The 25,567-nt window shown below is 44.8% G+C and overlaps 1 protein-coding gene and 1 long non-coding RNA gene across 3 annotated transcripts; one reads left to right on the top strand and one right to left on the bottom strand.

Annotated features, from left to right (window-relative positions):
* Positions 1-581: 581 nt before the first annotated feature.
* On the bottom strand, positions 582-17,585 carry LOC309517994 (Fc receptor-like protein 5). 2 transcript variants are annotated; one of them, XM_082197743.1, is made up of 9 exons: positions 16,703-17,585; positions 13,947-14,094; positions 13,820-13,858; positions 10,604-10,900; positions 8,782-9,078; positions 5,685-6,011; positions 2,923-3,030; positions 2,107-2,228; positions 583-1,531 (listed from the first exon to the last, which is right to left on the bottom strand). In XM_082197743.1, exons 2-9 carry the CDS (start codon positions 13,969-13,971, stop codon positions 1,334-1,336), a joined length of 1,413 nt encoding a protein of 470 aa, XP_082053869.1. In that variant the 5' UTR covers positions 13,972-14,094; positions 16,703-17,585; the 3' UTR covers positions 583-1,333. The 2 variants fall into 2 exon arrangements, with proteins under 2 accessions (XP_082053870.1, XP_082053869.1); XM_082197744.1 differs by lacking the exons at positions 10,604-10,900; positions 13,820-13,858; positions 13,947-14,094; positions 16,703-17,585 and adding an exon at positions 10,005-10,324 and having other exon boundaries at positions 582-1,531.
* A 6,314-nt stretch (positions 17,586-23,899) lies between these two features.
* Positions 23,900-24,929, top strand: LOC309517579. The gene is made up of 2 exons (XR_014213207.1): positions 23,900-24,574; positions 24,746-24,929. It is a non-coding gene; the product is annotated as an uncharacterized lncRNA (long non-coding RNA).
* Positions 24,930-25,567: the final 638 nt, after the last annotated feature.

The following is a 25,567-nucleotide window of genomic DNA, read 5'->3' on the forward strand; positions in this document are numbered from 1 at the left end:
TGGAAAATGTAAGGAGCCACGTTATGAACTGGTTACAATACCATCAGTTACATGAAATGTTTAAATTAGATAGAAAAATTGCTTTTACGGACCAAAGCTCACAATTCAAAAAATAACTTCTACAAAACAAAGAGAATCTTTTGTCTAAAATGTATAATTTGTTATTAGACTGGGGGAAAAGACGAACTTGTTAAAGCCTCAATGACGCACTGGGCAATAGATACTAGGTCACAATATAGATTTTAACCTATGGGGAAAACTCTGGAAAAGTGATTTGAAGTTCACAGCATGTTATTCTTTGAAGGAGAACTACCTGAAAATGATTCACGGGTGGCATTTAACTCTGAGTAGGGTTGCTAAGATGTGTAAGACAGAATCGGGTAAGGGCTGAAGATGCAAAGAGGCGGAGGGAACGTTCTTTCATATGTGATGGACTTGTAAAAGAGTATTGGGAAATGATCCATAATGAATTGAAAAAAATCAAAAGTACTTCCCAAAAAAACCAGAATTCTTTCTGTTGAGGATAATTCAGACGAAAATTCCCAGGTTTCAAAAAAGGTTATTTATGTATGCCACTACTGCGGCTAATGTTTTCTTAGCCCAAAAATAGAAAACAAGCAAGGTCCCAACTAAGGAAGAATGGCAGTTTAAGTTGACAGAATATGCACAACTTGCAGACTTAACATATAGAATGAGAGAACGAGAAGAACATATGTTTAGAGAAGACTGGAAAATGTTTATTGAATGTACAGTATAGGAAATAATTATGTACAGCTGAAAACGCTGGCAGCATTAAGATAAATTCAACAGTGTAAACAAGTTTTGATGGATGCAATAATGGAATTCTGAATGGCATAATTTTTGCAAAATTTGCAGGGATTTATGATATGTAAAATGAACGATGGAAAGAGAAGAAGGGAAGTCACTGATATCTTAAGGATGTAAAATGAGCATTTTAAATTGTAAAACAGAAAACGTAAAAAAAATGATATACAAAAAAGAAAAGAGAAAGTGACAGCCTTAGAGATTCACACTAATTTTGCAGTTCTCCAGCTGAGCAACATGTGCAAAAATGCACACTTAGGGTAAAGTGTGCATATATTGGTGAAAATAGCATGCAGGGACACGTTACGATCAGGGGAAATTGCTTTGAAAGGATGTGCAGAAAAAGCAAAATTGCACGGGCAAGTATGTCTGCTAGGAGATATTCCCTCTAAGATGCTGCGGAGTTTTATGAGAATTAAAAAATAAATAAATCACAAACTTATGTGTCAGTGTGGAGAACTGAGAGTGGGAAAAGGAGAGGCTGAAAGGGACAAATCCACCCATTGCTTCACACGGGACCTGCCCTCTCCACTTCTGGGCCATCTCTTTCCTGCACAGCCTCGTGGTGGCGTTGTTGAGGATGGAAGAGAAGATCGCTGTAGAGGACCTCTTTGTCTTTTGCCGAGATGGGATCGTCCTTCAGCGTTGGTTCGGAGGGAGTCACAGTCGGTGGGGAGGCAATGGTGGCGTAGGTGACGTCTGAGCTCTGAGGACAGAGAGGGAAGCCGAGGGTGACCCACGGCTTTGACTGGACATAACCGTCCAGGGGTCCTTTACCTTTCCCCCCCCCCCTTACCTTAGTTTGTGGGGTGGGGGATAAGGGCTGTAGCTGAGTGGCAAGGTATCTGCACTGCATGCAACAGCTCCCAGGTTTGATCCCTGGTGGTATCTTCAGGTAGACTCCAGTCTGAAACCCTCAAGAGTCATTACCAATCAATGCAGATAATACTGAGCTAGGCTGACCAATCGCCTGATTGGCGCTTCTTGTGTTCCTTTGTCCATGAATGGGCAATTTGGCAGCTATAGCCACAAGAGATTCATAAGTTCTTTTTTTGGTTTTGGTTTCCATTCAAGTGGCTATCCCCACTCCTGGCGGTAGCCAATTCTGTAAGGACAGCTACACACTTGTTTACTTTGTCACCTGGACGGAAAACCAATCATTACAATTCCTAAGCTTCTTTGAAAGCGATCCTGACCCATAAAACTGGTTTCCGTAAGAGGAGGGACTCATTTCCCGAGCTCAGATGGAAGCAAAATGCGAACCTAAACCTTTCTACTTACTTTGACCTGAAAGTCTGTCGTTTGGGGTACCGACAACCCAAACATGTCTTGGCTTGTTTCCTCCTTGCTTTCCTTTGGCACAGATGCTCGCTGGTATTCTGATGTGCCCAGGGCAAAAAGAACTATAAAGAGAGAGAAGCGGAGTGAAAAGTGAAAAGTACGGTTACGCACCATCCTAATCTCTGATCTGTGAGAGACTCCACAAATTCCTGCACTGATCCAGGACTCAGTTTCCTTGGAATGAAGGTCAGCAGAGACTGTGGTGTCTCTAGGGTATATGGTTTTATTTACACACATAAACAACCAGAGCATAGGATGGAAGGTATCATAGCACTGACATCCCCATAGATCTTGCTTCCCCTTTAGCTTTCCAGGACAGCCCCCAAACCCAGAGCAAACATGTCTCTCTCTTAGAGATGGGAAGGCCTGGAAAAAAACCAGGAAAAAATGGAAAGAAACCTGTCCCCCCCATTTTTCGGCTCCCCCCCTAGGCCTTTCTCCAGTCTTTCTCCAGCTTCTAGCTCTCACACAACTCTGCCTATTGTTCTCCTATGTAGGTAGGTGCGGAGCTGGAAGAAAAGCCAACCCATCTATTCTATGTCACAGAGCATCTTTTTTTGTTATGCTAAATTGTGGTACTTAACTAGCCAGCCCAAGTCATTAACTTAACAAAGTGGGCTGGTTTCCACTTACAGATTGTGTTATTATGGGATTATATAATAGCAGTGCATGGTTAATCAATGGAACCAGGCCCAACAGGAGGCAGGCTCTTCTTCTGGGGTTTAAGCTGGATGATTCCAAGTTCCCATCACTTACTGCCTTTCTTTCTCCAACAATAGTAAGCGAACACGACTGCCGGGATCAGAAGTAGACTAGCCCACCATGCATGCCCCATTGATGGAGCAGAGGAATCTGGCAACTGAGCTGTGAAGATAAAAAATAAAGGAGCGGGGATGTGCTTAAAAACACACTAACAGGCTTCCTCTTGAAAATTCAAGACAAGTACATAACACAATGTTGAAAGCAAGTCTTTAAAGAAATAAATTATTTATACATACATACATACACTCTGGGCGGCTCACAATATAATTTTATAAACATGACAAGACATCAAATATTTAAAAAATTCTTAAGGAAGGCGCCTTCAGGTATCTTCTAAAAGTCAGGTAGTTGTTTATTTCCTAGTGGGTGCCACTACCAAGAAGGCCCTCTGCCTTCTGATGATATGAACTAGCCAAACTTAACTCATCTATAATGGCAGAACTGCATTGGGGAAAGGGAAGAAGTGCAAGGGGAAAATGCCATTCAGAGAATTCCCCATATATGAGATTAGGGCTACAATATGAGACTGTGCGACTTCCAGACCAATCCCTCCAGCACCTCTCCTTAACATTCAGCTGTATTCAAAACATGAAGCAATGTTATGGCAATTGTGCTCTCTTGCCTTCCCTAAGGAACCAGGAGAATGTCGACTTTGTGACTATATTCAGGGACCTTGCTTTGTGTTCCTTGCACTCTGGAGCCAAGTGAGGATTCCCAGGTAAGATCCTCCCTCTATTGTGTGGGCAGGTAATCCCTGCCAACCTGGCCTGATCTCCTTGGCAACGCTTCCCCAGGTGGGATTGGACAACTGACTGAGGTAGGCGGAGACCTCCAGGTATCCCACCTGAGGGAAGGCAAAGCCAAGCCTATGCTGATGGAGCCGCTCCAGATCTAGGGGCTGCGCGGGTCCACGCAAAGGGCGCCCCCCATTTTAAGTGGGGAGCGGTCATTGTGACTATATTCAGGGACCTTGCTTTGTGTTCCTAGTACCTGGCAAAAACAGCAGAATGGCTTGGGCAGAATCACCCAGATGGTTCAGACTTTGCATGTATTCATTCACAAAGAAAATGTTCCTCACCTTGGTGAAGACCAGAATATTCCTCAAGCACTGTTTCCCACCAAGTAAGCAAAGGCTTACACAGTTCTTCAACCTTGGGCCCCCAAATGTTGTTGAACTACAACTTCTGCTAAGTTGGCAGGGGATGATGGGAGTTGTAGAGCAGCAACAATATCCGCGCCCCCCCCCCAAGACTGAAGAACTGCTTAAAATAACCCTGCCCCTTTGCTACATCACATTAAAGCTCATCTTCATGACAGACTTGAATCTTCAGTATTGTACTCTGTGGGCTTCCCCTAGGAACTATGATGGTGGCAGTTTTGTGACTATGCTGAGAGATCTTGGCCAGAGCTCCTTTGATCTCTCTCACAGTTACAACTACAAAATGGCTCAACTTCGATTACTGCTTGGGATTGACTATACCATTCCATCCTTTACTTCAATGCCTCTTAAACTCAAAATCAGATTTTGAAAATCTCTCTCTCCTCCCTTCTCCCCTTCCCCACCAATGTGATGTCACAGCACTAAAAAATTCCCTAAACAGGGTTGCCTTCAGATGTCTTCTAAAAGTCAGATAGTTGTTTATTTCCTTGACATCTGATGGGAGGGCGTTCCACAGGGCGAGCGCCACCACTGAGAAGGCCCTCTGTCTGGTTCCCTGTAATCTCACTCCTCACAGGGAGGGAACTGCCAGAAGGCCCTCAGACCTGGACCTCTGTGTCTGGGCTGAACGATGGAGGTGGAGACGCTCCTTCAGATATACTGGACCGAGGCCGTTTAGGGCTTTCAAGGTGAACACCAACACTTTGAACTGTGCGTGGAAACGTACTGGGAGCCAATGTAGGTCTTTCAAGACCAGTGTTATATGGTTTTGGTGGCCGCTCCCAGTCACCAGTCTAGCTGCCGCATTCTGTATTAGTTGTAGTTTCCAGGTCACCTTCAAAGTTAGCCCCACGTAGAGCACATTGCAGTAGTCCAAAATATAATATTTTACATATTTCCAATAATGAAATATGTTTTTAAAAACGGCAAAGGGTGTTTAAGGAGATAACAGAAATCACTGGGTTAAAGCTGACCAAAATTCCAGAGGTAGCATTATTATCAATTTATGGTGGGGTGGAAGGTTCACAGGCTAGGAAGGACTTGCTCTCAAATTTATTGACAGCTGCACGAATTATTATAGCTAGGAAGTGGAAGGGGCAAGAAGAATATAAAATGGAAGAATGGCATAAAGAGGTGTTGGATATAGCTATGAATGACAAATTAACATGTGCTATTAAGGTAAGACGGGAAATATGCAGGAGAAATGATTTTGAGGAGATATGGAGGGTGTTTGTAGAATTTGTACTGTTAAAACGGAAAGGGGTCAAACCATCGCAAGTGGCACTGGATTTTTGGGAGATTTGATAGCTGCTATGGAATGGTCACAGTGGAGGGGTGCACATTTTTGTTCTTATTTATTTATGATTATTACTTTGTCAAAATCGAAGGAAGGAAGGAAGGAAGGAAGGAAGGAAGGAAGGAAGGAAGGAAGGAAGGAAGGAAGGAAGAGGCTGGAAGTCGCAGCAAAGAACGGCATTGTTCCCACCCCTTGCTCTTTCCCCTCCATCCTTGAGTCTTGGAGTTCAAACACAAAACCCACAAGAGGACTGTCCCACTTCTAATGTGGGCTCTGTGTTCCCGGTGGGGCATGGCTCACCTGTGACATTCACCGTTTGGCTCCAGCGAGACATGATCCATCGGCTGCTCAGTTTCTGCTCATACCTGCAAGCAAATCCGCCAGTGTGGATGCTGGCTGTGACTTGGACCAGGATGTCTGCAGAGGCGCTTGAGAAGGCATTCCTGGGTTCTCCGGAGTCCGCCAGAGACTCTTCACTGCTGGAGGAAATCTTGTCCCCATCCTTGTAGAAATGAAACCTTTGCTCTGCGTCGCTGCCAATGGCCAAGCAAGTGAGGCGCAGGAATCCTCCTTCCTTCACCACTCCAGACGGAGGGTCCACTGTCAGCACCGGGGCAGGAGGAGGATCTGGAGGAGCCAGCCACAAAGGAGAGGGGGTTAGGAGGGACCACAAGATGAGGAAAAGCTGTGGCTCAATGTCAGAGCATCTATCTGCTTGTCCTAAATTCAAACCCTGGCAGGGAGATTCAATCCCTAGCAGGAGGAGGAAGAAGAAGAAGAGTTTGGATTTGATATCCCACTTTATCACTACCCGAAGGAGTCTCAAAGCAGCTAACATTCTCCTTTCCCTTCCTTCCCCACAACAAACACTCTGTGAGGTGAGTGGGGCTGAGAGACTTCAGAGAAGTGTGACTAGCCAAGGTCACCCAGCAGCTGCATGTGGAGGAGCGGAGATGCGAACCTGGTTCACAGATTACGAGTCTACCACTCTTAACCACTACACCACACTGGCTACAGGAGCTACAGGAGCTGTCCGTAAAAGAAAATGAATACAATGGCTAAGTGATTTGTGTGTGTTTTTTAAAGAATATTTATTGAGGTTATACAAAAAATTACACATAAAGAAAAAACAAACAAAGACTAACAAACGCAAGCTAACAAGAAAGTTGACAAAAAGGCAACCTAAAAAGAAGGAAAAAGGGGGGGGAGAGAAAAAAAAGATATTTTAAAAAATCCATTTTTCAACATCTTTGATCTCATTTGCTTATTTCCTTGACCTCCTCACACCTCCCTTTTTGTATTCCCGTTTTCCAAGTCTTTTCAGCAAATCCTTACCCTCTTTCAGTTGACTTTGCTCTATACTTAACCTATTATAACTATACATTTTCATCCGTATAACTATCTATATTTACCTATTCTTATTAACCTTATTACCAAAACCACTTCTTTTCAGTCCAGCATCATTTTAACATTCATTAATTTTACAGTATTTCTGCAAATAGTCTTTAAATTTCTTCCAATCTTCCTCCACCATTTCTTCTCCCTGGTCTCAGATTTTGCCAGTCATTTCTGCCAATTCCATATAGCCCATCAGCTTCATCTGCCATTCTTCCAGAGTGGGTAAGTCTTGTGTCTTCCAGTACTTTGCAATAAGTATTCTTGCTGCTGTTGTAGCATACATAAAGAAAGTTCTATCCTTCTTTAGCACAATTGGCCGACAATGCCCAGAAGAAAGGCCTCTGGTTTCTTCAGGAAGGTATATTTAAATACCTTTTTCATTTCATTATAGATCATTTCCCAGAAAGCCTTAATCCTTGGGCACGTCCACCAAAGGTGAAAGAATGTACCTTCAGTTTCTTTACATTTCCAACATTTATTATCGGGCAAATGATAGAATTTTGCAAGCTTGACTGGGGTCATATACCACCTATAAATCATTTTCATAATATTCTCTCTTAGGGCATTACATGCCGTAAATTTTATACCTATGGTCCACAACTGTTCCCAGTCAGCAAACATAATGTTATGTCAAACATCTTGTGCCCATTTAATCATAGCAGATTTAACCGTCTCGTCCTGAGTGTTCCATTTTAACAGCAAGTTATACATTTTTGAAAGTATCTTTGTTTTAGGATCTAGCAGTTCTGATTCCATCTTTGATTTTTCCACCTGGAAGCCAATTTTTTTGGCTACAGGAGCTGTCCGTAAAGGAAAATGAGTACAATGGCTAAGTGATTAGGAGTCTGTGGCTCACTGAGATTTTAAGGGGCAAGCCATAACTAAATCGGGTTCATCCAGGTAGGGTTGTCAACAGAGAGTTGTGGGTTCATGAAGTCCCCACTTGGACTTCAGGAGGGGAGAGGAGAGGAGAAGATCAGGAGCATGTGTTGCACAACATTCAGGGGAAATGTGCAGTGTCCGGGAAGGTAAACGGTAGCTGGCTAAACTCTTGATCACAGTTTGGGGATCTGTACTACTCATGTCATGTGTAAGCCATCACATCCCCTAAAATGCATTAGGAGTCTCCACTGGTACCATAGAGGGGTCTCCCCACTTCAGACCTTCACCATCTGTCAATGGTATGAGGGTGGTGACCCCTTCCGCAGCACATGTACTAAAATTGGAATGATACAGGAAAGATTAGCATGGCCCCAGCTCAAGGATGACATGCAAATTCGTGAAGAGTTCCATATTTTTTTCCGGGAGATAATTTTTTAAATAAGGACTGGGAAACATTTGTAATATATTTGACAGAACCCTGTAAATAGTTAAAAACATTATCAAGGGTGAAATAACACTTGCAATGTGAAAAGAACTACAAGAGAAAATAGAGTTTTGTGGATAAATGGAGGATAATATGATTTGCAGTGAAAAGGGTTATTTGTGGACTCTGCAAAAGAGGGGATGGGAGTCCGAAAATTCTCTATATTTTTTATTGGGTTTGTTCTGTGAATGTAAAACCAAATTGTAAAACCAATAAAAATTATTATAAAAGAAGTAACTGGTATGAGGGGGATGTGTCAGAGTTTTCCAGTATGCCCCCAGGTCCCTTGCATGGTTTCTTACTCATGAGTAGTATTAATGCTTGAATAAGGGTTACAGCGCTATCGTCCAAGAAACAAAGACAGAGCCACATTGCAGTCTGAGAAGATATCAACAAGGTTCCCACTTCCGAGGTAATCCTGGCATCTGAGAACATCACCCGCTGCCTTATAACCACCCCAGACCAGAGGTCCTGCTAGCACTGTATACACTGACTGGCAGCATCTCTCTCTAGGTCCTCAGGCAGGAGAGTTTCCCAGACCTACCAGGAGACAACGGGGATTGAACCTGGGACATTCTAGGGCAGCCTTCCCCTTCGTCTTCCAAGAGAACTATGCATTTTTAAAGGCCTCACCCATCACTGAAATCCTGATGCTGTTGCTTTCTGGGGATGAGATATTCTGGCTTGATTCTGCAGCTCGGTGCGTGCAAAGATGCTCCCCGCTGTCTTGAGGAGACAAGCGCCTCGTGTATGTATAGGAGGCCAGAGGAGAAGGGGCCGTGTAGACATGCAACAGCCATCGGTCCTTCTTAAAGAGAACCCTTGACATGAGAAGGTTTTCAGGAGCAGAGCATGTGAGGTTCACAATCTCCCCACTGCTGTAGGTGTGAGGCTTCGGGGACACAGAGAAGAGCGGAGGACAAAGGGGGTCTGAGAAGCAAATAAACAGATAAGGAATAAGAAGTGAGCCTTGTTTGGCAATGCCCCATTTCCCTTCAAAATGCAAAACATAAGCCCACCCAAGTTTGGCAGGGCAGGAGACCAGGGTGACCTGCAACAAAATGTTGCAGTGTGTGCCTAGCAGTTAATAGTTGTGTTCTTCTTGCAACAGGAGCCTCCTCGTCCTGTTCTGGATTTGTAGAGAAGGGGGGAGTTTCAGGGTGGGGGAAAGGATAAAACGTCCCCCCGACCTTCTCCTTCTCCTATAGTGCTAGGAGACAAGGGGCAGCCAGCCTAGTGGTGTGTTCAGGGCCCCATGTGTTCAGGGGTTCCTCTGAAACAGCTCAGGTTCATTTCAAGGGGTGATTTCAAAATAAATTCACCTCCCCTGCAGGAGAAGCTTTGGAACAGTATACATGAGATATGGATTGATTTATTTTTCTCCCGAAACTGCACCTCACCAGGGTTACTACTGCTACAATGCCTATAGGAAGTCTCTCCAAGGACCGTAATGTGGGTCTGAAATTGTCCTCTTAATCCAGCCCAAAGGATCCCCATAGTTCATGCCAGTGCCTCTTTCTCACAGGGGGTACTCTTGTACACTTTGCCACAGTTAAGGGATATTATTATTATTATTATTATTATTATTATTATTATTATTATTATTATTATGTACCCTGCCCATCTGGCTAGGTTTCCCCAGCCACTCTGGGCAGCTGACAATATAATATTATAAACATGATAAGACATCAAATATTAAAAACTTTCCTAAGCAGGGCGGCCTTCAGGTGCCTTTTAAAAGTCAGGTAGTTGTTTATTTCCTAGACATCTGATGGGAGGGCATTCCACAGGGCGGGAGCCACTACCAAGAAGGCCCTCTGCCTTTTGATGATATGAACTAGCCAAACTTAACTCACTTCTAATGGAAACTTCAATGCGGTTACTCCGTTCAGACAGTTGTCCTGCATTGCTTTCTTCTGTGTAGGCACAGACAAATGATTTATTTATTTCCTCAAATCCTGCAGTGGTTTCCAGGGTATTATTGAAGTCTTCTTGGAGTTTAGTCCACCCACGTTCTGCCTTCATTTCATAAAATAAGAACTTGGCTGGCCGCTGCCCTTCCGGGTGGGAGCATTTCATCGTGATCCGTTGTCCCTGGAGAAAGGACTGTCTTGGAGGGATGGTGGACAGCTCTGGAGCTGGTGGAGGCGGAACTGCATTGGGGAAAGGGAAGAAGTTCAGGGGGAAAATGCCATTCAGCCCCTTCCTTGAGTTATTCTCCTGTAGTTAATTATCATCTATACCCCGCCCATCTGGCTGGGTCTCCCCAGCCACTCTGGGCAGCTCACAATATAATATTATAAATATGATAAGACATCAAATATTTAAAAATTTCTTAAGGAAGGCGCCTTCAGGTGTCTTCTAGAAGTCAGGTAGTTGTTTATTTCCTAGTGGGTGCCACTACCAAGAAGGCCCTCTGCCTTCTGATGATATGAACTAGCCAAACTGAACTCACCTATAATGGAAACCTCAATGTGGTTACTCCGTTCAGACAGTTGTCCTGCACTGCCTTCTTCCAAGTAGGCACAGACAAATGATTTCTTTGTTTCCTGAAATCCTGCAGTGATTTCCAGGGTATTATTGAACTGTTCTTGGGGTCTAGTGTAATTACCATCTGCTTTAATTTCATAAAATAAGAACTTGGCTGGCCGCTGCCCTTCCGGGTGGGAGCATTTCATCGTGATCCGTTGTCCCTGGAGAAAAGTCTGTCTTGGAGGGATAATGGACAGCTCCGGAGCTGGTGGAGGCAGAACTGCATTGGGGAAAGGGAAGAAGTGCAAGGGGGAAATGCCATTCAGCCCCTTCCTTAAGCTATTCTCCTTTAGTTCCTCATCCACAAATTCTTTAAATGAGTTGTTGGTTCAAGGTATGCTTGTTCAGCGCCAAGAATGTCTTGGTCCTTCTTAGTCCTGCATTAAACAAATGCTACACACAGATTTCCACAATCTACTTACTTGGGGTCACTATCAAAACAGCATTCTAATAATTCCATGTCATTGACTGGAGGAACATCTCAACAAAACCTTTTGATTTATGACAAACATAATTTCACGAGATAAGCTCACCTAAATAAGCATGTTTGAACCATGGGTTGCCACATGTTGTTGGATTGCAACTCCTATCAAGCTGCTTGGTGGATGACTGATGGGAGTTGTAGACCAATAAACTCTCTCCCCCTCAATAGGCAAGCAGATAAATGAGAAAAGGAAATAGGACTTTGGGAGGACTATGGAATTTCTGATGGTATTTGAATTTTGTACATATTCAAATTCTATTAATAAAATTCCCCTCCTGTTCCTTTGACCAGCCAAATTACTCAGTTTCAATCCAGCTTCCCAATTCAACTTCCAAGAGATCTGTATTGCAAAAAAAGAGCTCCTCACCCGAAATCCTGATGGAGTTGCTCTCTCTGGATGCGATCTCTCGCCCAGATTCCACAATGTTTCCAGCCACGTAAGCAAAGGCTTACACAGTTCTTCAACCTTGGGCCCACAGATGTTGTTGAACTACAACTTCTGCTAAGTTGGCAGGGTATGATGGGAGTTGTAGAGCAGCAACAATGTCTGCGCCCCCCCCCCCCAAGACTGAAGAACTGCTTAAAATAACCCTGCTCCTTTGCTACATCACATTAAAGCTCATCTTCACGACAGACTTGAATCTTCAGTATTGTACTCTGTGGGCTTCCCCTAGGAACTATGATGGTGGCAGTTTTGTGACTATGCTGAGAGATCTTGGCCAGAGCTCCTTTGATCTCTCTCACAGTTACAACTACCAAAATGGCTCAACTTTGATTACTGCTTGGGATTGATTAGCTCATTCCATCCTTTACTTCAATGCCTCTTAAACTCAAAATCAGATTTTGAAAATCTCTCTCTCCTCCCTTCTCCCCTTCCCCACCAATGTGATGTCACAGCATTAAAAAATTCCCTAAACAGGGCTGCCTTCAGATGTCTTCTAAAAGTCAGATAGTTGTTTATTTCCTTGACATCTGATGGGAGGGCGTTCCACAGGGCGGGAGTCACTACCAAGAAGGCCCTCTGCCTGGTTCCCTGTAACCTCACTTCTTGCAGGGAGGGAACTGCCAGAGGGCCCTCAGAGCTGGACCCCAGTGTCCGGGCTGAATGGTGGGGGTGGAGACGCTCCTTCAGGTATACTGGACAGAGGCCATTTAGGGCTTTCAAGGTCAGCACCAATACTTTGAATTGTGCTCGGAAATGTACTGGGAGCCAATGTAGGTCTTTTGGGACCAGTGTTACATGGTCTCAGTGGCCACTCCCAGTGACCAGTCTGGCTGCCACATTCTGGATTAGTTGTAGTTTCCAGGTCACCTTCAAAGGTAGCCCCACGTAAAGTGCAGTGAAGTCTAATTGGGAGATAACCAGAGCATGGATCACTCTGGCCAGACAGTCTGTGGGCAGGGAGGGACTCATCCTGCATACCAGATGGAGCTGGTAGAAAGCTGCCCTGGACACAGAATTGACCTACGCCTCCAGGACAGCCTGGTTTCTTACTCATGAGTAGTATTCATGTTTGACCAAGGGTTACAGCACTATCGTCCAAGAAAAAAAGACCCACATTGCAGTCTGAGCAGATATCAAGAAGGTTCTCATTTCCGAGGTAACCCTGGCATCTAAGAACGTCACCCACTGCCTTATAACCACGCCAGACCAGTGGTCCTGCTAGCATTGTATACACTGACTGGCAGCATCTCTCTCCAGGTCCTCAGGCAGGAGAGTTTCCCAGACCTACCAGGAGACAACGGGGATTGAACCTCGGACATTCTAGGGCAGTCTTCCCCTTTGTCTTCCAAGGGAATTATGCGTGTTTTTTGAAGGCCTCACCCATCACTGAAATCCTGATGCTGTTGCTTTTGGGGGATGAGATGTTCCAGCTCGATTCCTCAGCTCAGTACGCACAAAAATGATCCCCGCTGTCTCGAGGAAACAAGCGCTTCATGTGCATAAAGGAGGCCAGAGGAGAAGGGGCCCTGTACTCATACAACAGCCATCGGTCCTTCTTAAAGAGAACCCTCGACATGAGAAGGTTTTCAGGAGCAGAGCATGTGAGGTTCACAATCTCCCCACTGCTGTAGGTGTCAAGCTTCGGGGACACAGAGAAGAACGGAGGACGAAGGGGGTCTCAAAAGCAAATAAACAGATAAGGAATAAGAAGCGAGACTTATTTGGCGATGCCCCATTTCCCTTCAAAATGCAAAACGTAAGCCCACCCAAGTTTGGCAGGGCAGGAGACCAGGGTGGCCTGCCACAAAATGTTGCAGTGTATGCCAAGTGGGAGATAACCAGAGCATGCCCCACTCTGGTGAGACAGTCCGCAGACAGGGAGGGTCTCATCCTGCATACCAGATGGAGCTGGTAGACAGCTGCCCTGGACACAGAATTGACCTGAGCCTCCATGGACAGCAGTGAGTCCAAAATGACTCCCAGGCTGCGCACCTAGTCCTTCAGGGGCACAGTTACCCCCTTCAGGACCAGGGAGTCCTCCACATCTGCCCGCCCTCTGTCCCCCAAAACAGTACTTCTGTCTTGTCAGGATTCGGCCTCAATCTGCTAGCTGCCATCCACCCAATCATGCAAAATCTGACACTCCTACATCCCATAGAGCTTATGTCTCCTATCACAAAAGTTGAAAGAAGAACGGAAATCCGCTTTACCTGCATGGACTGATTTCCCGAGAAGGATCTGGAGACAGACTGGAAGTGAAGAGCAAAGGAGAGATGCAGTGTGAACGTGAGATAGATGGCAAATTTCCAATCTGAGTTGAGCAGAGAGGTCACCAACCTGTCACCAAAGCAGCAGACTTCATGCTCAGTCAGTATCTCTGGAAGAACAACCACGGCTGGAGCCCCAAATCCACCTTCTCTCTGGTTTCTGTCCCAAGAGAGACAATGAACCGGCCTTGCCAAAGTCTGTCTTCTCAAAGCAAAGACTAAAGACAGGAAGCACAACATCACACCCTCGACTCCTGAACATTGTGTAGACACACACCCTGAGCTGTGTGTGGAACTCGGCCTATAGGCTTTAGCCATAACCACAAGCTTTATCCAGCTCCATCTGGGAACTGCTAACCACATCTGATCTTGCTGTGCCATCACCTGTTTTTCTCTGCGGTCAAACTTCTTGAAGCAACCCAAATGGAACAATGTGCAGCAGGATGAGAGAAGGGAAGAGCAGAAGTCAACTTTATCTGCATAGACGGATAGCCAAAGGATGACAGGGAGATTGGAAGGAAAGAAGAGAGGAGTGAGAGAGACAGACAGACAGACAGACAGACAGACAGACAGACAGACAGAGAAATTGGGATTTTCCCATTCTAGTACATAGAAAAGGAAAATGATATATAATGAAATGAACAGGGTGTTTAAAATAACCTTTGTAAAAAAAAAAAAAGAGGCTTTTCTTTTGGGAATTATAGAGACAGAATTACCTAACCTGACTATATTTTGAAGGAAAAAATGAATTCCTATGCCCCACAAATAACCCAGAGATGCATTTTTAATTAAAGCACACATTCTACTCATGTAAAAACACGCTGATTACCGGACCGTCCACGGGCCGGGTTTAGAAGGCGATTGGGCTGGATCAGGCCCCCGGGCCTTAGTTAGCCTACCCATGGTTTAAAGGGTTTCTGGGACTGTAATTGAGAGTGTACTGCTTGTGATGATGTCAGTTCACAAAGCAATGATTCATTGCCTACAATTGTCAATTGGAGGGTTTGGGTGGGGGGCATTAATTATCAGTTTTTCCTTTTATCATTACGCTTTCCTTTTCCGTTTGCAAGTCCTTACTGCCTTTTACTTTTACTTTTATTTTTATCAAGTGAACAATACTGTTCACTGTGCAAAGGACCGGTCCTGAATGGAACTTAGTTTTGCATTAAGATCTTGCATGATCTTCTGAATGGATCAAGACAAAGCTGGGTGATGCAGAGCTATTTAATGAACTGTTTGACACTCGATCAAGTAAAACAATAGAAATACTTAACTATGTTGCCCCCCCCCCAAATAGTCTCTCCCCGCTCCTAACAAAAATCCTGGCTACGCCCATGTGTGCATGCTGTCTTTCTGTCTCTCAAGGGATTACTTTCAGGGGGAAAGCTTGGTTTCAGGGATACATCAGTTTTCATCTTACCTCCAAAGTACACCATACAGGAAAGAAGAGAAAATGAGACTGAAACAAACAAACAAAAATTGATTTACTTATTTATTTGAAAGATTTCTTTAATTACAAAGAATACCCAAACAGGCTACATTATATAAATTTTTTATTTGATTTTTAAAAATATAAACATACAACACAAAACAATCCAAGATCAAAATATTGAGACTGGACAACGGGGCAAAGTATTTTAGACAGACTAACTCTTGAGCATGGGTAGGCAAACTAAGGCCCGGGGGCCAGATCCGGCCCAATTACCTTCTAAACCTGGCCCGTGGACAATCCGGGAATCAGCGTGTTTTTACATGAGTAGAATGTGTGCTTTTGTTTAAAATGCATCTCTGGGTTATTTGTGGGGCATAGGAATTCGTTCATATTTTTTCCTTCAAAATATAGTCAGGTTAGGGTTGAAAAAAAGGATTTGAAAATAAGGGACTAGCAGCCTCAAAAATAAGGGATCAGCAGCCAAAATAAGGGATCAACAATTACTTTGATAAAATACATATTTTGTTGCATGCAAATGGCTTTAGATACCTATTAGGTCCATAAATTACCATATAGCATATATTCAGCACAAAAAAAACAGCAACAATTTGTTGTTGACAAAGGACAGCTAGACATAGAAAGGGCCCCATTACCTTCAGTAGCTTATTTAAGGGACATCATCAATAAGGGACAGCAGCGGGACATGGCGCTGGGATAAGGGACTGTCCCGCCAAATAAGGGACGCTTGATAGCTATGGTCTGAGGAACAGTGGACCGGCCCCCAGCTGAAAAAGTTTGCTGACCCCTGCTCTTGAGGAAAGTGCTGCAGAAAGTGAGCCCAGTCATATGCTGGAATAGGCAGGGGAAGGCATAACACTGCCCTCTTCCCTGACCCCTTCCACCCCATCTCCCTGGTTGTAAATCCCCATCTGAATATTTTAATCTCCCCGATGGCTCATTCTTCTTCAGAATCTCTGCATCGTTCTGCTCTCTTCTTGCCCTGAAGGGGAATGTTGTTGTAGAGACCTTCCTCCTGGTCTTCGGCCAGTTTGGCTCCGCTCTCCATCCATGATTGCGATAGTGAGGGCTGCGTCAGAGCAGGGGGTGGCAAGGCAGTAAAAGGCGTCTGAGTCCTGAAAAGGAGAAGGAAATTGAGGGACATGTTCAAAGAATGATGATCCCCCCAAGCCTGTTGGGAGCAAATTGAGGGTTCGCTTCATTCAGTTTTGACAGCAGCCAGCTGGACACTCCTGGGCAACTCACAAACAGGCCACCCTCCTCTTTTCCTTATCTCCAGTGCACAGCAATTCAGAGGTAGACTGCTTCTGCACAATGAAGACCTACTTAGCTGTCATGACTAAAATGTTTTGGCAGAATATTCTTCACGAATGTACCTCTTTTCAAAAGGCATCTAAACCACATCCTGTAGCAGCCAATCCCATAGCTCAGTTTCTATTTCCTTAAATAGAAATTGGGGGGGGGGGCAGTTATTGTATTGTCAAAGGTTTCATGGAGGAAGTGATGGTTTCAATATGAAAGACAGGAAGAATCTCCCAATCCCAGCCATGAATGGAGGAGGAAATAACCTCACTAAACTATTTTATTCTTTTTAAAAATGTTTCCACAGTTTCCGTCCCAGTTTCTTACACAGAGAAAACGCATAGCATCTCACAGCAAAGGTGAAGGGCCAAGTAAATCAATGATTAATCCCCCTCTTGTGAGAAGTCCAAACGGCCATCAAAGCATCTGTCTGAGGACAGAACCATGTAGCAGGAGCTGCCTGCCCTCCTGGGTCCAGAATAGACATTAGAATCATAGAATCAAAGAATTAAAGGGAACCCCCAAGGGTCATCTAGCCCAGCCTCCGGCAAACTGGAATCCTGCTCTGCTCCCTTCGCCCCTTCTGCCCCCAACTTTCCCTGTCCACTGGCTCTGTCCCTGTCCCAGCCACCCCATCCCTTACAGACATCTTCCCTTCTCTCCAACATGCCAATCATTTCCACCTCCTGATTCAGGTAAATAGTGGTGTTGGTCTGACACAGTAGAAATATATTTTTAAAAAATTAAAAAAAATTGTCCAGTAGCACCTTGGAGACCAACTAAGTTTGTTCTTGGTATGAGCTTTCGTGTGCATGCACACTTTTTCAGATACACTGAAACAGAACTTACCATACCAGAGGGTGGGGAGGGCTATAACTCAGAAGAGTGATGGGAATGGGTGACTGGCTGATGGTGGTAAACAGTCGTGAACAGGTTTACCACATCTATCAGCCAATCACCCATTCCCACCACCCTTCTGAGTAATACCCCTCCCCACCCTCACACTATATATAAGGGTTTGGTGACTTCTGTTTCAGTGTATCTGAAAAAGTGTGCGTGCACACAAAAGCTCATACCAAGAACAAACTTAGTTGGTCTCTAAGGTGCTACTGGACAATTTTTATTATTTTTTAAATGTATTTCCCCCTCCTTATCTGCAACCCCCAAACTTGTCCTTTTGGTCCTTCTTCCTGGGTAGCTCAGTTGGTTAGAGCGTGGTGCTGATGATGCCAAGGTTGCAGGTTTGATCCCCGTATGGGGCAGCTGCATATTCCTGCATTGCAGGGGATTGGACTACATCAGGCACCCCCAAACTCAGCCCTCCAGATGTTTTGGGACTACAATTCCCATCATCCCTGACCACTGGTCCTGTTAGCTAGGGATGATGGGAGCTGTAGTCCCAAAACATCGTGAGGGCCGAGTTTGGGGGTGCCTGAACTAGATGATCCTCAGAGTCGCTTCCAACTCTAGAATTCTTTGATTCTATCTCTGAAAACCAGGGGAGCAGGAATTAGGAATGGCCTTCTGGTGGGCTTCCCAGAGGCATCTGGCTGGCTACAGTTGGAAAATGGAGGCTAGGCCAAATGGATCCCCTTTGGCTTGTGCTAAAAAGCTCTTTTTATCTTCTTGAAAAGAGGTGGCTTTTTTTAAGCAGCCACACCCTTGCAGCCTCTTGTCACTCCTGACTGCATGTCCCTGCTTCTGTTTTTAAGCGCACAGCAGCCCCGACTCCTCCGATGACCGGGGGGGGCACACAAACCGCAGCGTCATGTCCAACAGCTTGGAGGAAGCTGCTTCTGACAGCTGCCCCAAGTTTTCGTACTCACTCACCTTGCTGTGATCGTTCTCTTATCTGAGAAAAGAAAAAAAAGTATGTGAATGTGTGTGACTCTTAAGCGAAGGAGACACAAAGACAGGGCACTAGAGTTCCCACATTTAGAGCACGTGAGGTGCAATATCCTCTAGCATGCTGCACTTTACATTGCTTGGCTGGGGAACAGTGCTGCAACACTCAGAGAAGTGGGTGGAATTTCAAGGATGGAAGGCAGCTATGCTCACCTCTGTACCACCAACGTATTATTTTGGGACACGATATATGAAGAATTGAAGAAAATGTTAAAATATACATTTCCTTAAAAAACAGAATTATTTTTATTAGGTATTTTTACAACAAACATCCCAAAAGAGTAATTGTGCCCCTGAAGGATCAGGTGCGTAGCCTGGGAGTCATTTTGGACTCACAGCTGTCCATGGAGGCGCAGGTCAATTCTGTATCCAGGGCAGCTGTCTACCAACTCCACCTGGTACGCAGGCTGAGACCCTACCTGCCCGCGGACTGTCTGGCCAGAGTGGTGCATGCTCTAGTTATCTCCCGCTTGGACTACTGCAATGCGCTCTACGTGGGGCTACCTTTGAAGGTGACTCGGAAACTACAGCTAATCCAGAATGCGGCAGCTAGACTGGTGACTGGGGGCGGCCGCCGAGACCACATAACACCGGTCTTGAAAGACCTACATTGGCTCCCAGTACGTTTCCGAGCACAATTCAAAGTGCTAGTGTTGACCTTGAAACGGCTTCGGCCCAGTATACCTGAAGGAGCATCTCCACCCCCATCGTTCTGCCCGGACACTGAGGTCCAGCGCCGAGGGCCTTCTGGCAGAGCATGAAGGGAAGTGTGGGGGATCCCTTTGACTCACCATTCACACCCTTCAGGTCTGGGACTTCAAGATAAGGGACAGAATAAGGAACAAATAGCCACAACAATATATCCACATCTAAATTTTAAGATGTGTTCACACCGACAGTACAGTGGTACCTCGGGTTATATATGCTTCAGGTTACATACGCTTCAGGTTACAGACCCCGCTAACCCAGAAATAGTGCTTCAGGTTAAGAACTTTGCTTCTGGATGAGAAAAGAAATCGTGCTCCGGCAGCGTGGCGGCAGCAGGAGGCCCCATTAGCTAGAGTGGAGCTTCAGGTTAAGAACAGTTTCAGGTTAAGTACAGACCTCCGGAACGAATTAAGTTCTTAACCTGAGGTACCACTGTATCTGCCTACCACTCAGTATTTGAAGTTATATTAACTGGATTACCTGCAAGGGCCGTCATCCAGGAAAGAGCCAAAAATGAGGCTGAAAAAGGACAGAGGAGAAAAATGTGATGCTTAGATAGATAGATAGATAGATAGATAGATAGATAGATAGATAGATATAAAACGTTTTTGGCATTGTTTCAAGTTTCATAATCTGGACTCCTAAATAACCTCATACACATTTTTCCCCTCCCAAACAATATCCCTTAATCTGATGCATTTCTGGAGGTTTTATTTTGGGTTTTTTGCAGGAAAGGTAAAGATTAAAAGCAGCCAACATTCCCAAGGCTGGGACATTGTGTGGATGCTGTGAAAGATTTGCCTGAAACATGCTCATCCCTCCCTAAAGACCCACCTGGAAACGGAGAACAGAGGCAGGAGATTTGAGTAAAGACAGACAGTGGAAACTGGGAAGGGAAGTGTAGATAGGTGGCTCCAGAAGAAGGAAAAGTGTGGGGTTGGAGGGGAGAAGGAAAGGGTCTTACCCAGGAGGACAAAGAGACGGCTAATTTGCTCCATGCTTCAAAGATGGGGTTTAGAAGAAGCGGCTTCAGCAGCAACACTGAGCTGATGCATCTGCAACAGTAGTCTTCTTTCCAAACACACTGAGAAGAAACACAGTGGCGCTGCTGAGTATTCTGGGTGCGCCACTAGTGTCAAACAGGGCTGACCACCAGGGTGGCCTCAAGAAGAGTTCCCAGCATGCCTTGCAGCACTGAGCTGCTCTGCAGAAGCTGTCATGGCCACTCTCAAATGCAGATGTGGAAGCTGAGAGAAATTGGGTAACTGATAAAATGCTGAGCACGTTAGCACCTACCATAGGGAACATAGGGAAGTTGGGGCTTTTTAAAGTCAGTGGGGGATGACAAAAGATCTTTGAAAAACACAAATGCTCATTTACAGTTATCAAGCACAATACACACAGCGTCACACCAGATGGAGGCGCAGCTATTTTGCACAGCATCACACAGGATGAAACAGTCCTCATGCTGGCTTGTGGTCCTCGCTTTCTCTTTTGTGCTTATTTTTAGAAACTGGTTTTTTGGGGGCAGCTCTGTGACACGTAAAGAGCAAGAAGTGGTGACGTGGAGGAGAAGCAGAGGGAGGGCTTGAAAAAAGTGTCCTTGAGGCCAATGCCTTTTTCACGGGAAAAGAGGCAAGGCTGGCAATCTTTCTCCACTTCCTAATTTCACTTCTCATTTCATTCCTCTCTTCCAATTAACCATGGCTTGCATGTCCCTGACTGGGAAATCCCAGACAATCTGCCTCAAATTATTCCCTTCCCCTCTCACAGAGTCACAAACCTGAGGAAACCCTTAGCAAACTACAGCGCCCTGAATTCTTGGAAGGAAGGAATGTTCTTCAAATGTGATTTGAAGGTATAAGTCTGAACCCAGCCTAAGTTCCTGGAATAAGAAAGCTTCAAACATTCTTTCTGATAGATCGGACACAAACAGTGAGGATTGGACATGTAACATCTAATTCCTTAAAAATCAGGACTGGCATACCACAGGGATGTGTGCTAATTCCCTACCTGTATTCATTGTATACATACGATTGTGTATCATCTGACCCGTCTACTGCAATTATTAAGTTTGCAGATGACACCACCATAATGGGTTTAATAACAGGTGGAGACGAATCAACGTATAGAAGGGAGGTCCAAAAAATATCTACATGGTGCCTAGGGAACAACTTGCACCTTAATATCAGCAAGACAAAGGAGATGGTGTTGGACTTTCAGAGGAAGAGAGGAGAACTAGCCCCGCTGTACATCGGGGCAGGCTGTGTGGAGAGAGTCTCTTCCTTTAAATTCCTAGGAGTTTATCTCAGTGAAGACCTTACCTGGAAAATAAATACAACCCAGGTGATTAAGAAAGCCCAACAGAGATTCCATCTCCTCAGAGTCTTGCGGAAGAACAATGTCAATCAACATCTGATTATCTCCTTCCACCGGTCAACAATAGAAAGTGTCCTTTCATACTGCATCACGGTGTGGTATGCTGGTTTGACATCATCAGATAGGAAGTGCCTACAGAGGGTGGTGAACACAGCACAAGATATTATGGGCTGTCCCGTGAATCCACTGGATGAAATAGCGGAAGTACGTTGCCTCAGGAGAGTGAGGAAAATTCTCAGGGATGATTCACACCCTGGCCGGCACTTTCTTGATCTCCTGGCTTCAGGCAGAAGATATAGAAGCGTGATTAGTCGCACCAACAGGGTAAAGAACAGCTTCTATCCATGGGCTGCTAGGCTGCTGAATGAAAAGATAATAACAGGGCAACTGACTTTCGGGTTTGGTGGGTGTGCGTCAGTAAACGAGGGGAATTAAGACTAAGAGAGCTGAATGGGGGGTGCTCGTGTAATCTCACTGTATACAAGTTGTACAAGTGACAATAAAGTATTTCAATTCAATTTGCCTCTGACAATGTGATTTTATATCTCTCTATATACAACAAAAGTCTGTAAGCAAGTCCTCCACCCTCTTCACACTCCCAAATGTCAGCTTATTTGATGCAAAGCATGTTGTAAATACTTGTGATCTGGCCTGTGGCCAACAGCTCTTGACAACTGTCACCTCTTATTCATAGCCTTTCTCCCACGTCCTCTGACTCTGGGGCTGTGAAAGGATATAAAATGGAAGAATGGTATAAAGAGGTGTGGGCTATAGCTATGAATGATAAATTAACATGTGCTATTAAGGTAAGACGGGGAATACAAGAAATGGTTTTGTGGAGGTATGGAGGGTGTTTGTAGAATTTGTATTGTTTAAATGGAAAGGGGTCAAACTATCGCAAGAAGTGTTGAATTTTTGGGAGGTTGGATAGTTACAATGGAATGATCTCGGTGGTGGGGTTGCACATTTTCATTCTGATTTATTTATGATTACTACTTTGTCAAAAGAAGAAGAAGAAAAGAATTCTAGAACTTGAGAGTTGGAAGGGACTCTGAGTCCAGCCCCCTGCAATACGAGACTTTTAACAAAAGGATCCATGACAGACAGCCATCCAACCTCTGCTGAAAAACCTCCAAGGAAGGAGAGCCCACAACCTCTCAAAGCAACTACTCTATTCCCAACTCAAGAATGGAAAGCAAAATACAAAAGAGATATTTAAAGACTCTCTCAAGGCAAATATTTTTAAAATGTAGTATGAACACTGACAACTGGGAAACATTGGCCTGCGAGCGCATCAGTTGGAGAATAGCCTTGACCAAAGGTGTCCTGGGCTTTAAAGACACTCAAACTCAGGACACAAGGGAGAAACGCGCTAAGAGGAAGGCACACTTGGCAAATCCACACCGTGATCAACTCCCACCTGGAAACTAATGTCCCCACTGTGGAAGGACATGTGGGTCCAGAATTGGCCTCCACAGTCACTTACGGACTCATTGTTAAGACCGTGTTCATGGGAGACAATCTTACTATGAGGGATCGGCAAAGAAGAAGAGGATGACCCTCTGTCCTGGATGCTTTAGTTGAGATTCCAGCATTGCAGGGCCTTCCAACGCTACAGTTTTCTGGTTGCATGAGATTGTACAGAAAATGGACATAAAGAACGTATTCCTGTACGCAACAGCAGCGGCTAGAATAGTAGGGGCAAAAAAAAAATCAAAAAAATAAAATAAAATCAGAAAAATACCTGATTTACTAGAATGGCCAGCTAAAAATTGTGAATTTGCGGAGATAGCAAAACTAGAGGCTGCTCTAATCAAAAAATTTACAAAGAATGGGAATGCATACAGGGATATGTTGGTTTGGTTTCAGAGCTTAAAATTAACATGCAAGAGCCTGAAGGACACAAGGACACAAGAGAACATTACAATACAAACTGGAAAACGAATTTAATAGCTGTTAACACAACAGTATGCAGAGAAGACCGCGCATGGGTGAAGGGAAGTAACGGGTATAGAGGGAGGAAAGTATAAGGCAATAATTGGAAAACTGTAGAGGACTAATACGCGATTTAGGAGGTCAAGAACAAGGAATTAAAGGAAGAAGATTTAAGTCAATGAATAGTAAAATAAGGAAATTTGAGAAGAATTTAGTACAAATGAAAACATGAGAGTCGTGTTATTGCTTCGGTCTGGGTTTCTTTTGGTTGTAAAGTTTTCTGTTGTAAAGGTTTATTTTGGTTGTAAAGTCCTTTGTTGTTTATACTGTACATAAAACAAATTACTAAACAAACAAACAAAGAAGAAGAAGAAGAGATTGTACAGGAAATTAAGCTCTGCTGAGCGTATTTCAGGGGCTCCTTAGGCCAATGAATTGGGAAACTGAGGGGAAAGAGAGGCAAATGTGACTTTTTCCAAGCTGAGGGAGAAGACCAGGAAAACCGGAAGAAGCCCCCGACTCTTCTGCTTGAGGCCGGAGGGGAACCCCAATCCATCCTCTGGCCAGGGACCCCCCTAAAGCCCCTCATGGGCGCCTGAGGGAATTACACGAATTAATGGATTTCAGTCTGTGGCTGCTTAGGAGGCCTCCGGATATGAGGACCAACCCTTCTTTTCCCAGACTGCTTCCTTCCACCCCTCACGATCAAGAGCCTATAAATTTTATGAAATAAATCAGTTGCCCCTGGGAAGAGGACAAGAAAGAACTTTTTGAATCCCCCCGAAAGAAAGATGGCCGCCTTCCCTGCCTTGCCAAGGCTCCCCTGAGGAGAGAGGGGGAGGGGCGGCTCTTCCAGCACTTTCTAGGGCCTCAACCTCGGCCCTCCAGATGTCTCGAGACTACAATTCCCATCATCCCTGACCACTGCTCCTGCTAGCTAGGGATCATGGGAGTTGTAGGCCTAAAACATCTGGAGGGCCACAGAGGCTGAGGAAGCCTGTTCTAGGGGGAGGAAAAAGGCGGGAAAAAGGCCTCAGGCGGAGGGAGGAAAAAGGCGGGAAAAGGCCTCAGGCGGAGGGAGGAAAAAGGCGGGAAAAGGCCTCAGGCGGAGGGAGGAAAAAGGCGGGAAAAGGCCTCAGGCGGAGGGAGGAAAAAGGCGGGAAAAGGCCTCAGGCGGAGGGAGGAAAAAGGCGGGAAAAGGCCTCAGGCGGAGGGAGGCCTGCTCCTCGGCTTCTTCATATCCCGGCCTGTTCTGAGGAGAAAAAGGGTCTCCCCTTTCTGAGGGAAGTGTCTCATTTCGGAGGAGAAAAAGCATCTCCTCAGGAACAACCCATTTATTTTATTCATTTATATCTATACTCCTCTTGATTGCAAAATCACACACAAAGGAAGGCTCAAAGCCGTTTACAGAGGAGAAAGCAGTAAAACTGAGAAAGATTCGCAGGTGTACTTTGAAACATACAAAAGAGCTGGAATGCTGAAATAGATTAAGATTTCCTCAGCTTTCCGTCACGGCACTCCTTAGGCTTACTCTTACTCCATTGTTTTGAGGATGGGTTATAATAATGGACAGAAGCCATAGCATAAATTGGTAATTGTGCAGGCGATGGGAGAGAGTGAGAAAGGATGAGTGGATTTTGAAACCAAAGTTGGAAAAGTTATTGTACTGAGAGCAGCGAAGGAGGGAGGAAAATAAAGGAACATCTGAGGGGTGGGATGTCAGCTTTTAAATTATTATTATTATTATTATTATTATTATTATTATTATTATTTGTACCCTGCCCACCTGACTGGGTTGCCCCAGCCACTCTGGGCAGCTTCCAGCACATATAAAAGCATAGTAAAGTTTTAAACCTTAAAAAGCTTCCCTATACAGAGCTTCTTTCAGATGTTTCCTAAATGTTATATAATTGCTCATCTCCTTAACCTCTGATGGAAGGGCGTTCCACAGGGAAGGACACCACTACCGAGAAGGCCCTCTGCCAATTAATTTGTGTTGACAAAATGTTTAA

Source organism: Podarcis vaucheri (assembly GCF_965113315.1).
Source record: "Podarcis vaucheri genome assembly, chromosome: 13".
Taxonomy (NCBI): domain Eukaryota; kingdom Metazoa; phylum Chordata; class Lepidosauria; order Squamata; family Lacertidae; genus Podarcis; species Podarcis vaucheri.

Excerpts from the sequence above, each read along its gene's own strand:
- LOC309517994 (XM_082197743.1), bottom strand. The coding sequence starts at position 13,971 with ATGAAGTCTGCTGCTTTGGTGACAG. Across the intron at positions 13,859-13,946 it reads GTCTGCTGCTTTGGTGACAG|TCTGTCTCCAGATCCTTCTC; the intron begins GTTGGTGACCTC and ends CTTCACTTCCAG. Across the intron at positions 1,532-2,106 it reads CGACAGACTTTCAGGTCAAA|AGCTCAGACGTCACCTACGC; the intron begins GTAAGTAGAAAG and ends CTCTGTCCTCAG.